We start from the raw sequence: 13,798 nt of genomic DNA on the forward strand, positions 1-13,798 counted from the left end.
CGTTGTGTTTGTTCTTTATTTAAAGATTAAAGCTATTTAGTATGCTCTTGAAAATGAGCTCTCAGAGCTCGTATTTCATATGTTTCGGTGTTCGGGCCCGTTCAGCGGAGCAGCGGCACCAAGGCCCCCAGGACCGCTCCCGCCACTGCTGTGGGGCGGGCGTGGCCAGCGCTGCTCCCCGGCCTCGGGGCCGGCACCGCGCTCCTCCTTCCGCAGCCTCGGGGCCGGCACCGCGCTCCTCCTTCCGCAGCCTCGGGGCCGGCACCGCGCTCCTCCTTCCGCAGCCGGGCGCGGGCAGCCCGGGGCGAGCGGCGGCCTTGTGCCGGGGCCTGCCCGCAGGTCTCGGCCCGGCCCGCTGAGGTGAGTCCCCAGCGGGCCTTGAGGGGCTTGGGGCGGGCTTGGGCTGCTCCTGTTCCAGCGTAAAGGAGCCGGAGGAAACCAAAAGCTCATCAACCCCTTAGAACGCCGTGTGTGCACACAGTGCACAGCGGATGCCTGAATTATGGATAACCAACTTAAAAGCACCAGGGTTTTGGAAAAACCCTGAGAGATCCTGCAGATGTGTTTTTAGCCGGAAATGGGATCGTGTGTGAGTTTTAGCAGCTGTGGGAGCTCTCCGGAGGGCTGGGACTAAGCACAGTATTGGAGGAGAGGATACAGCTCACCCTGTGCCATGGGACTTGCAGGTTCGATATCAGGAAGATTTTCTTCACTGAAGAGGTGATTAGACATTGGCATGGGCTGCCCGGGGAGGTGGCAGAGTCACCATCCCTGGAGCTGTTTACCTGGATGTGGCACTCAGTGCCATGGTCTAGTTGACTTGGTGTTGGGTCATGGGCTGGACGTAGTGATCTCAGAGGTCTTTTCCAACCTCACTAATTCTGTGATCCCATGTATAGTCTAAATGTAGTGGTAGGACAACTGGGAACATTTCAAAAGTGCAGGAGGGAAGGTTTACACTAGACATTACGAAGCATCTATTTACTGAGAGGGCTGTTGGGCATTGGAACAGAATTCTTAGGGAGGTGGTCAATGCCTAAAGCTGTTAGTGTTCAAGAAAGTTTGTCATGATGCCATTGTCTCGCTAGTTTAACTCTGGTCACCCCTCGAGTGGTCAGGCAGTTGCACTAGATGACCATTGTAAGTCCCTTGCAACTAAAATATTTTATTCTATATCTTTCAGTTCTTGAAGTTATTGCATAGTAACTTTTACCAGTTTGATTTTGCTTATGCTGTTTTAGGTGAGAATTGTCACTGGAAGCTTTAAATTTGTTGTTTCTAATACTATGCCTGTGAGTTTTCTTTAGTGCTATGAAACCACCTGCAGGAGTGCAGGTAACAAAAAGAAGTCATAAGTGTATAACTGACATTTTCAAAGATATTTTTAAATTAAAAAATGCAGAAATAGTACTATAATGTTTCAAGTTTTACTTTCTGGAGGCCTCATCTTCAATAAAATCAAGGTAACAGTGCAGGGAAGTGTGTCATGGTAATGCTGGACAGTTACGTACCCACATTTGTCACTTTTTCCTGTTATTTTGTTTGTTATGCAGGTTATATTAAGAGAAAATTTTAAAATGTGTTAAGGTCATGACAAAGTTTAGGAGATAATCCTGTGAATGAAGAGAAGTGTTGGAACTAGATTTATAAAGAATGGAAGGATACAACATGCTGAAAGTACTAGGAGAGGGATCCTTTGGCAGAGCTCTCCTAGTTCATCATAGAATCAGTGACCAGAAGTATGTAATGAAGGAAATAAGGCTTCCAATGGTAAGTGTGACACAAACGTCACCTCACGCACCACTTAAAAAAAAAAAAAAATTAAAAAATCCTAATTCTGGGTGTATTTTTGAAATACTGGACAGTTTTTCTGAGAGTTCTGTGTATTAGACAGGTGTGTGGTATGGTTACTGTATAACTACATCTGGAGCTGATGTTGCTGATACTAAGTGAAGTACATGGTTGGATATTGGGATTTTGGGAAATGTAGCAGGTCTGAAGATGCTTAGAATGAAATCCCTGTTCCCACTGATGCCCATGGCTTCGATTGCCACTGATTTCACTAAAATGCATATTTAATCTTCAGTGTCTAATGAGGAAATTAGTGTGTGAGGAAAATAGTGATTACTGCTGGTAATCAGCTATTTGTGTTATATTCTCTACACTCAGCTAAGCTAAAAGTCACAAAAAGGGAGGTGCTGGCTTTCTGAGGCCAAAGCTCAGCAAGACCTGGGCACTTGGCTTTATATTGAGTTCATGCAGACTACCAGCTGTTTCAAAGTCAGTGTGTGCTGCTTTCTTATATAGTTTTGTGCTTTTAAAATAGAAAATGTCATTAATAGAAATAGGAAAAGATTCTCTCAAATTAAAAAAAAAAAACAAAAAAACACAACAAAATACCAAATGCCCAAAAACCCAAAGAAGTCTTCAGCTAGTGATAAACCATAGATTAAAAAAATGGGGCTTTTACAGTTTCTAAATTACTTAAAATAACTCAAGAACAATTCTTAAAATTATTTTTCTTTGGAAAGTGAGGCACTTTATACATGAAAATTTGTTAGTGTGAAATTTATAGTAAGTGTGTTTATATTTTCAGTCTTCATCTGGTGTAGAGAATTCTAGGAAGGAAGCTGTTCTTTTGGCTAAAATGAAACATCCAAATATCGTTGCCTTTAAAGAATCATTTGAAGGTAAGTATAAAAAAATTAAATTCCTTCATTTGTTTGAAGTTGCATACTCCTCAGGGATTGAGATTATTGTTTTGTTTATAGTATGTATTATAAGCAAAATACATGTTTATTGTAGCATAACACATAGAATGTTGTTAGAGCTTCCTAGTAAAAAGTATTATATATAATAAAAAAATCAATACATATCCCATTATTGAAAATACTAATTATTCTTAAATTACCAAAAATTTAGCTGATGGACATCTGTATATAGTGATGGAATATTGTGATGATGGAGATCTAATGCAAAAGATTAAACACCAAGGAGGAAATTTGTTCCCTGAAGACAAGGTAAGAAAAGACATTGTTTTGAACCAAGGGGGCTGGGAATCCTTTTCTATGTAAACTGAAGCATGCTGCATAAACCAAATTAGAGATATGCAAACATCTTGATGAAACAAAATCATTTACAGATAGAATTGGAGAATTACTTCTTTTATAGTTTCCAGCAGATCAGGACAAGAATTGGAAGGGAATAAAAAAAGAAATTGCTACTTACTTGTATCTGAAAATTGTTCACATAGTGTGAAAACAGTCAGGGTTGTATGCAGTTAAGTAGGAATTTTACACAACAATTCAGGCAGAATTTAAAGCATAGTAAGAGTACTGCAAATGGAAAGTGAACAAACCATTCTGGTAAGATAAATAAAGCTAACCAGGAGAATAAATGCCTGCTTTCTATGTAGCAATTAAACCATTTAGTTTAAAGCATTCAGCATGTGCTAACTCCTTTTACCAGAGAAGCTATAAAATTACTTAGGAGAAGGTTTAAAGGGACATTGTCATGAATAGAAGCTACTTCCTGCTACAGTTAGGAGCATCACCTTTGTTAAAGTGAGAAGACCAGGAACCTCAACTGGTTCAATATTTAGATTTTTTATAACCTTTAAGAGTTTTCTTTTGTACTTAGAAAGGAACACATATCCTTTTAGAAACAGTACATTATTTCCATGTGAGTTTTGGTTTGGATTGTTATTTGGTGCTTTGGGTTTCTTTTCTATTTGCCAATTTACTGTGTAACTTTAGTTAAATTGTTTATAAAATGACCACCAGCTAAAGCTCCAGGTAGCGATTCCCCAGCTTCATTATTGCTATGTGTTACTAGAGCTTTTTGGACGCAGGTAATAAACATTCCTTCTGCCATGTTAAAATATAATCTGTTTTAAAGAAGTCAAGTCTTTCATGCTGGTTGGAGGCTATTATGCTGGAGTTACTTTTAATGCCCAAATGTTCTGAATATGCTTTTGTTTTCCTATTTTTTTTAATCTATTAATAAAGTATTCTTTATATTGAGCCTTGAGCTGTTATAACTCTTAGCTACTGTTTTTCAGATCCTTCACTGGTTTGTGCAGATGTGCCTGGCTGTGAAACACATCCATGATAAACGTGTGCTGCACAGGGATATAAAATCCAAGGTGAACAGAGCAAGTTTTGTTGCCATTAATAAACTCTCCTGCATGCAAAAGTTAAACCCTCTCTTGCATAATTTCTCGTGACTGCTAAGTTCTGTGGTTTTTATCTAGGTGTAAGAATAAAATGTAAATGAAATTGTTGAGTGCATGGGATGATGTAATACTGTGGGTGTAAACATCATCTAAGTATAGCTATATCCTTGATATCCACACTGCTCATAGCACCAATTGCTTGTGACACTGCATATAACTTAAAAGAACTACAGAACTGTAAAAAAGTGTATGGATTATGCAGTTTGCAAATATCTTCCCTCACAAATTTTTCTTTTTCTCTCTTCCCTATCAGAAAGAGGGAAATTCAGAAGAAAGTGGACCCTTTATTTGAGTACAGCATAGAGATTAAGACAATTCTAAGTTCTGATTCTTCCTCTGCTACTGATGCTGGGACCTTAGGCCCACAAAGCCTTTCTGTTTGGTAGAAATATTAGGAAATACAAAGACAAAATACCAGAAGTGGTTATTGCTGTGTTTTCTCTATATCCAAACTGCAGAAATGATTCATTGAAGAATATTTAAATATGTTAATCTTTGCTCTTGAAATGCAGAATGTCTTCCTCACTCAAAGTGGAAAAGTCAAGTTGGGAGATTTTGGATCTGCACGCCTTCTTGCACAGTATGTGGACATCCCAACTGATCTCAGTGGTATCAAGTTTTATTTTAGCACTGACAAACAGTGCACAGTTCATAAATCATTACTTTTCACCTGGCATTTTTTCTTTGTCGTTTCATAGTCCAATGTCATATGCTTGCACCTATGTGGGAACTCCTTATTATGTACCTCCAGAAATATGGGAAAGTCTGCCATACAACAACAAAAGGTACTTGTGTTTTCAGTGGTCACAAATAATGCCATACTGATGGATGGGGTTTTTTATTGCTATCTCCATCTGGCGATGTAGTTTATCCATATTTGTTTCAGAGAAGATACTGAGCTGAAGAAAATTTACAAAGAGGTAGTTACATTTATTTTAAAATTATAGTGCATAAATTCCTCTTTTCTTAGGTAGCTGAGAGCACAGTATCTTTAGTCCTAGAAGTCTGAAAAACAGTGTGCAGACCTCTGTTTGTTTGGTAAATACATACATAGTTGTGTGTATGTTTGTAAGGGTGTATATATCTACAAACATAGGTATGTGTTTGCATCTATTTGCTGGTCTTATTTTTGGGGGATGGTTGTTTGGATGATGGTTGGTGGATGATTTTTTAACTTCTTCATGCCAGTCTTGATAATGTAAGGATAATGGCACAGAATGGATTACTTAGATTTACAAAGCCCAGTTATTCTGGTCCTTATGCAAGAACTGTGATTGATTTTCCAGGGTAGGTAAGAAACCTTCTACAGGTCAAGTTGTTTCCTGCTCTTCTTGGAAGAAAGGCTTCTGTTGCTTCTTGTGCAAATAGCAGTACTCATTTTTGGTGGAAAATGATGGGGTTTTTTCTCAGTAGGAGAATTCTTTTTGGCAGGGTCAGAATTCCAGCTCTCAGAATTAGGATTATGTGGCTGCCGTTTGATGTTAAGGGCCATAGAATACAAAGGCTTTCAAGTGCAGAAGGATAAGTATTGTTGGAGCAAATTTCTTAAGAGACATCCTAGGAATAAAAAGCCAACTTCAACTGTATGACAGTCATCTTTTTTACATCAGGGTAGGATAAAATAAGCAAGAACATTTCCACAGGAGAGGTTAAACACATAATTATATTGTCTTTTATGGTTACTTACATTTATTGTTAGCTTATTCAGCTCAGTTATGTACACAGATTAAATCTCACACTTTTAAGCAAGATACTAAATTGTAACTTCTGGCTCAAATTTTTTCATCTCTCTATATCTACAGTGATATATGGTCTCTGGGGTGTATTCTGTATGAGCTGTGCACTCTAAAACACCCGGTAAGTACAGCTTTATTGCCATGAGAAAGGTTTTGGAATTCCTTGAAACTTAATTAGCAGTTAGCTGTACAATAGAATTGACTGAAGTGCTTGCTGCTGCTTCCAAAAGAGGGAAGTATTGCTCCACCCTTCCTATGCCTCCTCCACTGTATGCTTCTGTTTCATCAGTTCTTAGGATCTACTGGACCCTTCTGTAGAAGCCTCTATTTTCAAATTTGTTAGAAAACAATTGGTTTTTTTAATTGGTTAATTTTCATCAATATTAGTGAGGTGATCTGGGTGTATTGAGTCCATCAGCTGCCAGGCTGATTGCAGATACCTGCAGTTGCAAGAGCATTGCATTTTACAGCATCAAGAAAATCCCAGGACATAGTGACAAAGACATTCAAAATCTTTGCTAATGAAAATATATTGTGTGCAAGCATAGAAAAATGTGGTAAACAATAAGCATTTTTGTCGCTTGCATCAGAGATACACCTTTGCTTATTCTTCAAATCAAACAAATCACTCCAAGCACCATTCTCCTGTTGGAACAGTGGGGACCTTGATGAATAATTCTGTCTTTCTGTCATTTCTGGGACACTGTCTTTTACAGTGTTGTTGCTGTGTTTCTTATATGTTAACATCCTCTGGCTTCTCTGTACAGACCTGTAGGTAAAATGAGAGCCCTTATTAGGATATGTTTGTTTTGCAAGAGAATGAGATCCTAATTGAGGATCATTTTGTTTTAGTTTTTTATAAGCAGCAGTTTACTTTCATTGAGCTAATATTGTATCTTGAAATTAGAGAAGCACAGAATATTCTGAGTTGGAAAGGACCCACAAGTATCACCAAAGTCCCGGCTCCTGACCCTGTAAAGGACAGGCCCAAGAATGACACATATGCCTGAGAGCATTGTTCACATCCTGTGTGTCAGCAAAAGGTTCTCCACAGCTGCAAGTGCTAACTGTACAAGAGTGTAGAAGCTTACACTGATGTGACTGAGTGATAAGGGAGCCTGTGCATAGGGATGTGTTAGCCTAAGTAGATCTGTGGCAAGTCTTTGGCAGTGTCGCAGCTATTGAGGCAGAACTCAAAGTTGGGGTTCCAAGGAAGGGAGTATTCTTCCCTTATTAGCAGAGTTGAAAAGTTATGTGTCTGGTTTGATATGATGGTCATGTATGTTCTTGCATAATCTATCAGAGTTGATACAAAAACATGACACTCCATGGGTGCTTGGCACCCTGCAGCCAAGCCAGTGGGGTGTAATCAAAGGAAACTTCCTGCATGGGAGCTAGAAGTTCTCAGACATTAGATTTGCAAGAGGATGTTTGTACCTTTACAGGCTACTTTTGATTATTTTTTTTTTAAATCCAAGTTTTTATATTTCCAAGCTTATTGTTTCACTCTTGCAGTTTGAGTCTGATCTCAAGGATATGAATTTGATTTGTATATAAATAAAATTCAAACAATCGTAAATTTATAGGAGTAATTCCTATCTGCTTTTCAGTTGTCGAAGTTATCTTAAATTATGTCAGCTACTTTTTACCTTATGCTTGAACTCTGTGCTCTAATATTAATTTATTTTTAATGCAGTTTCAAGCCAACAGCTGGAAACATCTCATCCTTAAGATATGCAAAGGGTCCTACGATCCACTTCCATCTCACTATTCCTATGAGCTTCATTACTTAATAAAACAGATGTTTAAGAGAAATCCCCAGAATCGTCCATCAGCCAGTACTATTCTTGCAAGAGGTTGCCTGACCAAACTTCTGAAAAATTGTTTGTCTTCTGAGGTGTGGTGTATTCTTTGTCTCTAGATTTAAGCAATACTATCTACATTTTAGATACTAAATCCTTTTCATTTGTAGTTTGTTGGTGTAAAACTATAAAATGTAGTGTTGTGTAGGTCCTACTCTAAAATACATACACTTGTAGACATATCAGAAAACCTGAGTTTTTAAAAGTGTCTCTTTTGAAAATTAAAGTTGCATATTGATTTGATGCTAATAAAATTAGATATTGTTAGCTGGAACAGTGCACTTGTATAGTGAATCTATTTTTAACAAATAGCATATGCAATAATTTGAAGACGTTTAAAACGATACAGTACTCTTCATACACATTTCAGATTGCAAACGAGTTCGAGCAGATATTAAAAGAAACCAAGAAACCTGAAGGCAATGCAGCAAGACAAAAGGGTAAGTCAGTAACATTTTTGTTCATGTAAGGAATGACAAAATGAGTAGGAAATATAAGATCTTAATTACAGCTATGAAACATTAGCATTATATGTCCAAATCTACTTCTAATTATTTCAAAATCTAATATTATTGAACTTACATGGAAAAATGCTTGAAGGGTATAAATTATATTCCACCATAAGTGGAGTGCAAAGCTGCAATATATGTATTGTAAGTCTTAAGACTTGTGCTAGAAATAAACTTCTCAGTTTTAGAATCAGCTTAAAAAAAACTTTTAATGGTGGCATGTATTTTAAACATGACAGTTCTTTCTTTCCCAGAATATGGTGAAGCAAGTTATGTTCATTATTTGATTTTTAGAGAGAGGATGTTGGACTTTTTTCTTCTGCATAAATTTAGCTACACCACAATTAGTGCCCATTTGGAACGGAATAGTAGCAGGACTCTGTTAAGAATGAGCTGCGTTGTCAGAAGTGTGAAGAAGCTGTCACATAATTGTCATTGCTTGGTTCAGAAGAATTGCTGTCATACCTCTGGAATACCACTTTACTATAAATGTTTGCTAAAGGTGTTAACTCTTGGATTAACTCTTGCTTGTAAATGTGTCAGGTCATGTCATGGCTGGTGGAAGCTCAAACAATAAGACAGAAAATAGAGTAAGTATTCAAATATAAATATTACATTTGTGTTTTAGTAATTTAGAATATTCTGTATTATAGAAAAGTTTTTACAGAAAATTATTCCTATGCTAAACCATAAATCAGCCTATTAGTGTTCAAATTGCAGTTTTCCTGTGTGTTTCCCACCACGCTAACTTTTTGATTATTCCCATGTTTAGTTTAGGTTCCAAAGTGGGTTATTTTATAACCCTGTCAAAACAAAACCCAAACCAAAAAAAAAAACAAAAAAAAAACAAACAAACAACAAACTTCTCTTGTCTTTCTAATTTTTTTTTTTTACACTGCAAAAGATTATCCATTTTCTTTGCTTTTGGGACACATTCAGAACTGGCTGCTGTGGAAACAGTCTAGTCTGGACATAGTTCTCACCAGGTTTTAAGGGACATATGAGATTTCAAGAGAGAAGAATTAAGTCACAGGTGGCCAAGATGTCCCCTATGGGTACATTACCATAGCCTGACTCAGCCCTCTTCAGTATATTTTTGAAAAGCATGTTGCCCTGGGGCTTATTTTATTTTCTTTTCATAGACCTGTCAATCTGAGAAGTTTAATATTTGGGTGCATCTTGTTTTGCTTGGGAATGTAAATAATTTATATTGTTTGTGTTCTTAAATGTAAAATAACCCCAAATGACAAATGACATCAAATAACTACCTATGTGCTTAGCTTCAGAATCTGAGGTTTTCTGTCTTGGGCACTCAGTGTGAAATACAGTGCAATAACAGGTAGTGTGCAATTGCAGTTGGCTTCACAATGTTAGTGGTTTAGTTTTCAAACCTTCCAATCTTTAGGCCAGGTATTTTATAGCAAAACTGAAATAATTAATGCCATGTTAATATGACTGCTTTGTCTTCCTTGAAACAAGGATAATAATTAATACAGTCTTTACTCTTTTAAAGCAAAGGAAAGATAAAAGTAGCAAGCATAGCCCCTTAGAAAGGAAAAATGCTGAGGGTTTGAGTGAAGGCACAAGGGAACAAAGGAAATCTTATCAAGAAGGTAAGTTTTACAGTTTTAAGGCTGATGCACTTCCTTCTGTGTACTGGTATCTAGTCTTAGGTAACTCCAGACAAGAAAACTATGCCTTCTGCAAGTACATTGATTCATACTGCTCATCTGAGATTAAAAAAAAAAACAAAGTAAAAATTCTCTTGTCAAAGTAATAAAAAATTACTTTGGAAACATTTGGAATAGAGTAAATGTATGGGGAACACTTTCTAGTTGAGATTTGCACCCATAGAATCAAACATCACTGCTGGTTAAGTGATTCTTAGTACTACATTGCTTGGACAGGGCAGTCTAGACATGGAATCAAGTTTGATGCTGGTTATCATGGGTTTTTTTTGTTACAATTATCATATCAGTTTCTGCTGTCCTCCCAGGAAGTACTGATCTGTCACATGCCCACAGGAGGCAATGGGAAAAGAGGATATCCCATACTGTGCTGGATGTCCTGGAAAACGTGTCCTTGCTTTCTTCCAGTTTTACACCTGAAGAGACTGAAAGTAAGATTTAATTAAATGTGCTTTTAATTCAAGTAATGTCAGTGATTCTTTACAGATTTTAAAAGCCAAAACTTTACACAGCGTGTTAAAAATTATGTTAAAATAATTTTAAAATATTTCATTAACAAACAATCAAAAAGTTCACTGTGTTTTTTGTTTTTGTGTGACAGGAAGATTGCAAAGAGTGATGAAACTGACAGATAACATTAGCAACCATAAAATTAAAATCATCACTAAGAAATTATCCTAGAGTCCCCCTTTTAATACATCATTTGTGGAGGTAGCAGTGAGGAATTCATTTGGTGCAGAATGCAACCATCTGTCATTCAAGTACAGCATACTATTGGGAGCATAAAACATCTACACCTCTACTTTTGTTCTGATTTAACATACAGGTTAAGGCCAGTGACAAGAACTATCAATGATGTACCTCAGATGTGAGGCAGAGACTTTTCTTTCTTTTGATTAAAACACTTAAACCTGAGAAAAGTTTAAATTTTAAAATGCCCCTCACTGATGCGATTGTTATAATTATTTAATGTGATTCTGGAGATGTGTTCTAGGTAAATGTGAATAAATGCTGTGGAAATAAATAATCAAGATATGAGTAGTCAGAAAATTCCCAAGCTGCGGTAGGAATGTTATATGATAGTTATGCACAGGGCAAGGGGAGTGGACAGAGGAATGCAGGTATTTAAGTGTTCTGCTGTTAAAAGGCACAGAAACAGCCTCAGGCTTCATTTTGAGACTTGCAGAGCCCCCACATAAGCTTGCTGAGACACTGCCTCCTCACACCCCTCAGCCAGTTCCTGTGGGCTCCCTGGCCACAAGGAGGTTCCACTATTTCCTCAGTTTGTTAAGAGGACAGTGGTGTGGCAGATAGAGTTATCGAGACTCTTTTCTTCCTGTTTCTCATTTGTCTCTTGAATGTGACCTTGAATGTAATCCACACTGCTAATGCAATTTGATGTAAATAGCATTTATGAATAATTTTATACCCAGGTGGTGGTGTTATAAACTACAGTGAAAATAGGCCACGGAAGCAGTGGAACAAGGAACCCCCTCAGACCCTGATGGACATGCTCAGCAATGCAGATGTCAGCTTAGCATTTAAAACATACACAATTTATACACCAGGTAAATCCCCATTTTCTGGGCAAACATTTTTGCAAACAGGTTTATTAATAAAGGCTTTTTCGTTTTTTTTTCATACATCGCTCCTGTGTATACAGATCACACACCTGAGTTCATATCACAACAGGCTAGTTTTGGGGATTTTTTAAGTTCACCAAACGAAACGTGGGCTTTAAGAAGCCAAATTTGGAATTCATGAGTGATTGTACATGTCCACTACAGCTCTTAATGATGGACTTTAACTTGCAGCTCAACAGCTGAATGAGGTAGTGACAAAACACAGATGCCTGCTATGTGCTCCCTCCCACTGAGCTGTGTGGTGTGTGTGTTAGGGAGATGCAGGAAATGCACTGTAGCCCATCAGGTAAATCCCACCTCAGTAAGGCAGTGGTGCCCTGGTTTGAGGGCAGGATGGTCAGATGGCACAGCTGAAGACAGCTGCAGTCTACAGATGTGCACAGCCACAGTCACAAATACTTGCTCTGCACTTCAGTTGCCTTACTAGTTTATCTTCCCACATAAAATAGGTAACAACTTATTCTGGAATCTGCTACAAACTGGGGATGAATTAGACTATTTTGTATTTATACTCTTAATAGTTTTACTTTAAAAATTAAAATATTTTTATGACATTTTAACTTTTATGTTTTCAAAGCTTCTGAAAACATATTAAGAGGTCCACTTTCTGATGAAAGCGAAACATCTGATGAAGTAGATGGTGAACATGAAGCTGTTGTCATAGATTCTGAGAGACTTGAACCTAGATCTGATGAAGATGACACGTAAGTCCAAGTGATGTCCTTGCATTTATGTTTTCTTTGGTTCCTCAAAGAGATTTTTCCATAACAACATTCCCCTGAAAAAAAAATAGTTTTTTTCTCAGCATCTAAATTCACCCCTCTCTTACATAATGAAATTGAAATTTAGTAGCATTTGATATCTTACAATGTATGAACAAAAATGCTGTGATTTTTGGATGTGTGTATGTTTTGGGGGTGGTTCTCAGATTCTCAGAATCTCAGTTTGTGTCTCTGTTTATTTTTGGGGCATCTAGAGATGACTACCTAGGCCTGTATTGCTGCAGTTTAATTGCAGGCTGTCAATTATCAACACATTTGCAGTCTCTTAATATATTAATTTGTCTTTGCTTTTGATGAAACTTACTTTTGTAAATTCCATAGAGAATCACAAAGAACCATACTGGTTCTTTAATCACAGTGGGGCAGGAAGTATGTCTCTTGTGCTGGTATTTTTAACATAATTTATCCTAATTACAGGGTAATTTTTGGGGGGAAAAAGCAATTAAAGATTTATAAAGTAGTATTTTGCTTCTCAAAATAACATTTTTTGAAATTTATTTTTAGGGACTTTGAGGAAGATGACCCAGACTGGGTGTCAGAACTGCAAATGGTATTGAAACAGAATGACTGAAAACCTGAATTTACCTGTGATGAGTGAAGTTAGGTGTGCTGGTATCCAAGTTGTTATTAATAGCTGGTTATTCATTGAATAACATTAGTCAAAAAAAACTGAGTGGGCATGTTTTCTGTATCACAAAACTGAGGATACAAAATGCACAATAAACTTTTTTAGAAAGAACACTTGCAGGTAGCTAAACAAGTCCATGTATTAAATATGTTTGGAATTGGTAATAGCTTTGCAGAAATGTTCAGTCAAATTACAGCATTGTTCAAATTGTCCTCTTGTCATATTTCAAGGAGATGGTGTAGCACTCTGAGAAACCAGATGTTTTTTTTCCTGAGTACATAATGAAATGCTGCATTGTGGTGGGGGGTTGATGCTGGGTGGGTATCAGGTGCCAGCAAAGCCTCTCTTGTCTCTCCCCTCCTCAGCTGGGCAGGGGAGAGAAAATTTAATGAAAGGCTCATGGGTCAAGATAAGCACAGGGAGGGATCACTCACCAATTACTGTCACAGGCAAAACAGACTTGACTTGAGGAAATTGATTTATTACCAACCACATCAGAGCAGAGTAATGAAACATAAGCCCAAATCTTAGAACACTTTTCTCCCATCCTCCCTTCTTCCTGGACTCAATTTCACTTCACTGGTCAAGGATGGGAACACGGTTGAGTGGGTCTGTCTTGGAGCTGTCTGGCATTGGCTCTGTCAAATGTGGGAAGCTTCTGGCAGGTGCCACCCCTGTAGCTCCTCTCTGCTACTGAAACCCTGCCACACAAACCC

The 13,798-nt window shown here is 37.6% G+C and overlaps 1 protein-coding gene across 3 annotated transcripts; it reads left to right on the plus strand.

Annotated features, from left to right (window-relative positions):
- Positions 1 to 184: 184 nt before the first annotated feature.
- Positions 185 to 13,193, plus strand: NEK3 (NIMA related kinase 3). Of its 3 annotated transcripts, none has more exons than XM_053971788.1 (16): positions 185 to 360; positions 1,554 to 1,770; positions 2,597 to 2,690; positions 2,923 to 3,020; positions 4,061 to 4,144; positions 4,747 to 4,814; positions 4,933 to 5,019; positions 6,037 to 6,091; positions 7,667 to 7,867; positions 8,203 to 8,272; positions 8,885 to 8,931; positions 9,855 to 9,954; positions 10,338 to 10,460; positions 11,463 to 11,597; positions 12,250 to 12,376; positions 12,959 to 13,193. In XM_053971788.1, exons 2-16 carry the CDS (start codon positions 1,654 to 1,656, stop codon positions 13,023 to 13,025), a joined length of 1,473 nt encoding a protein of 490 aa, XP_053827763.1. In that variant the 5' UTR covers positions 185 to 360; positions 1,554 to 1,653; the 3' UTR covers positions 13,026 to 13,193. The 3 variants fall into 3 exon arrangements, with proteins under 3 accessions (XP_053827763.1, XP_053827765.1, XP_053827764.1); XM_053971790.1 differs by lacking the exon at positions 185 to 360 and adding an exon at positions 668 to 686; XM_053971789.1 differs by lacking the exon at positions 185 to 360 and adding an exon at positions 675 to 720.
- The last annotated feature ends 605 nt before the right edge of the window (positions 13,194 to 13,798 follow it).

Source organism: Vidua macroura, chromosome 2 (assembly GCF_024509145.1).
Source record: "Vidua macroura isolate BioBank_ID:100142 chromosome 2, ASM2450914v1, whole genome shotgun sequence".
In the NCBI taxonomy this organism is placed as follows: domain Eukaryota; kingdom Metazoa; phylum Chordata; class Aves; order Passeriformes; family Viduidae; genus Vidua; species Vidua macroura.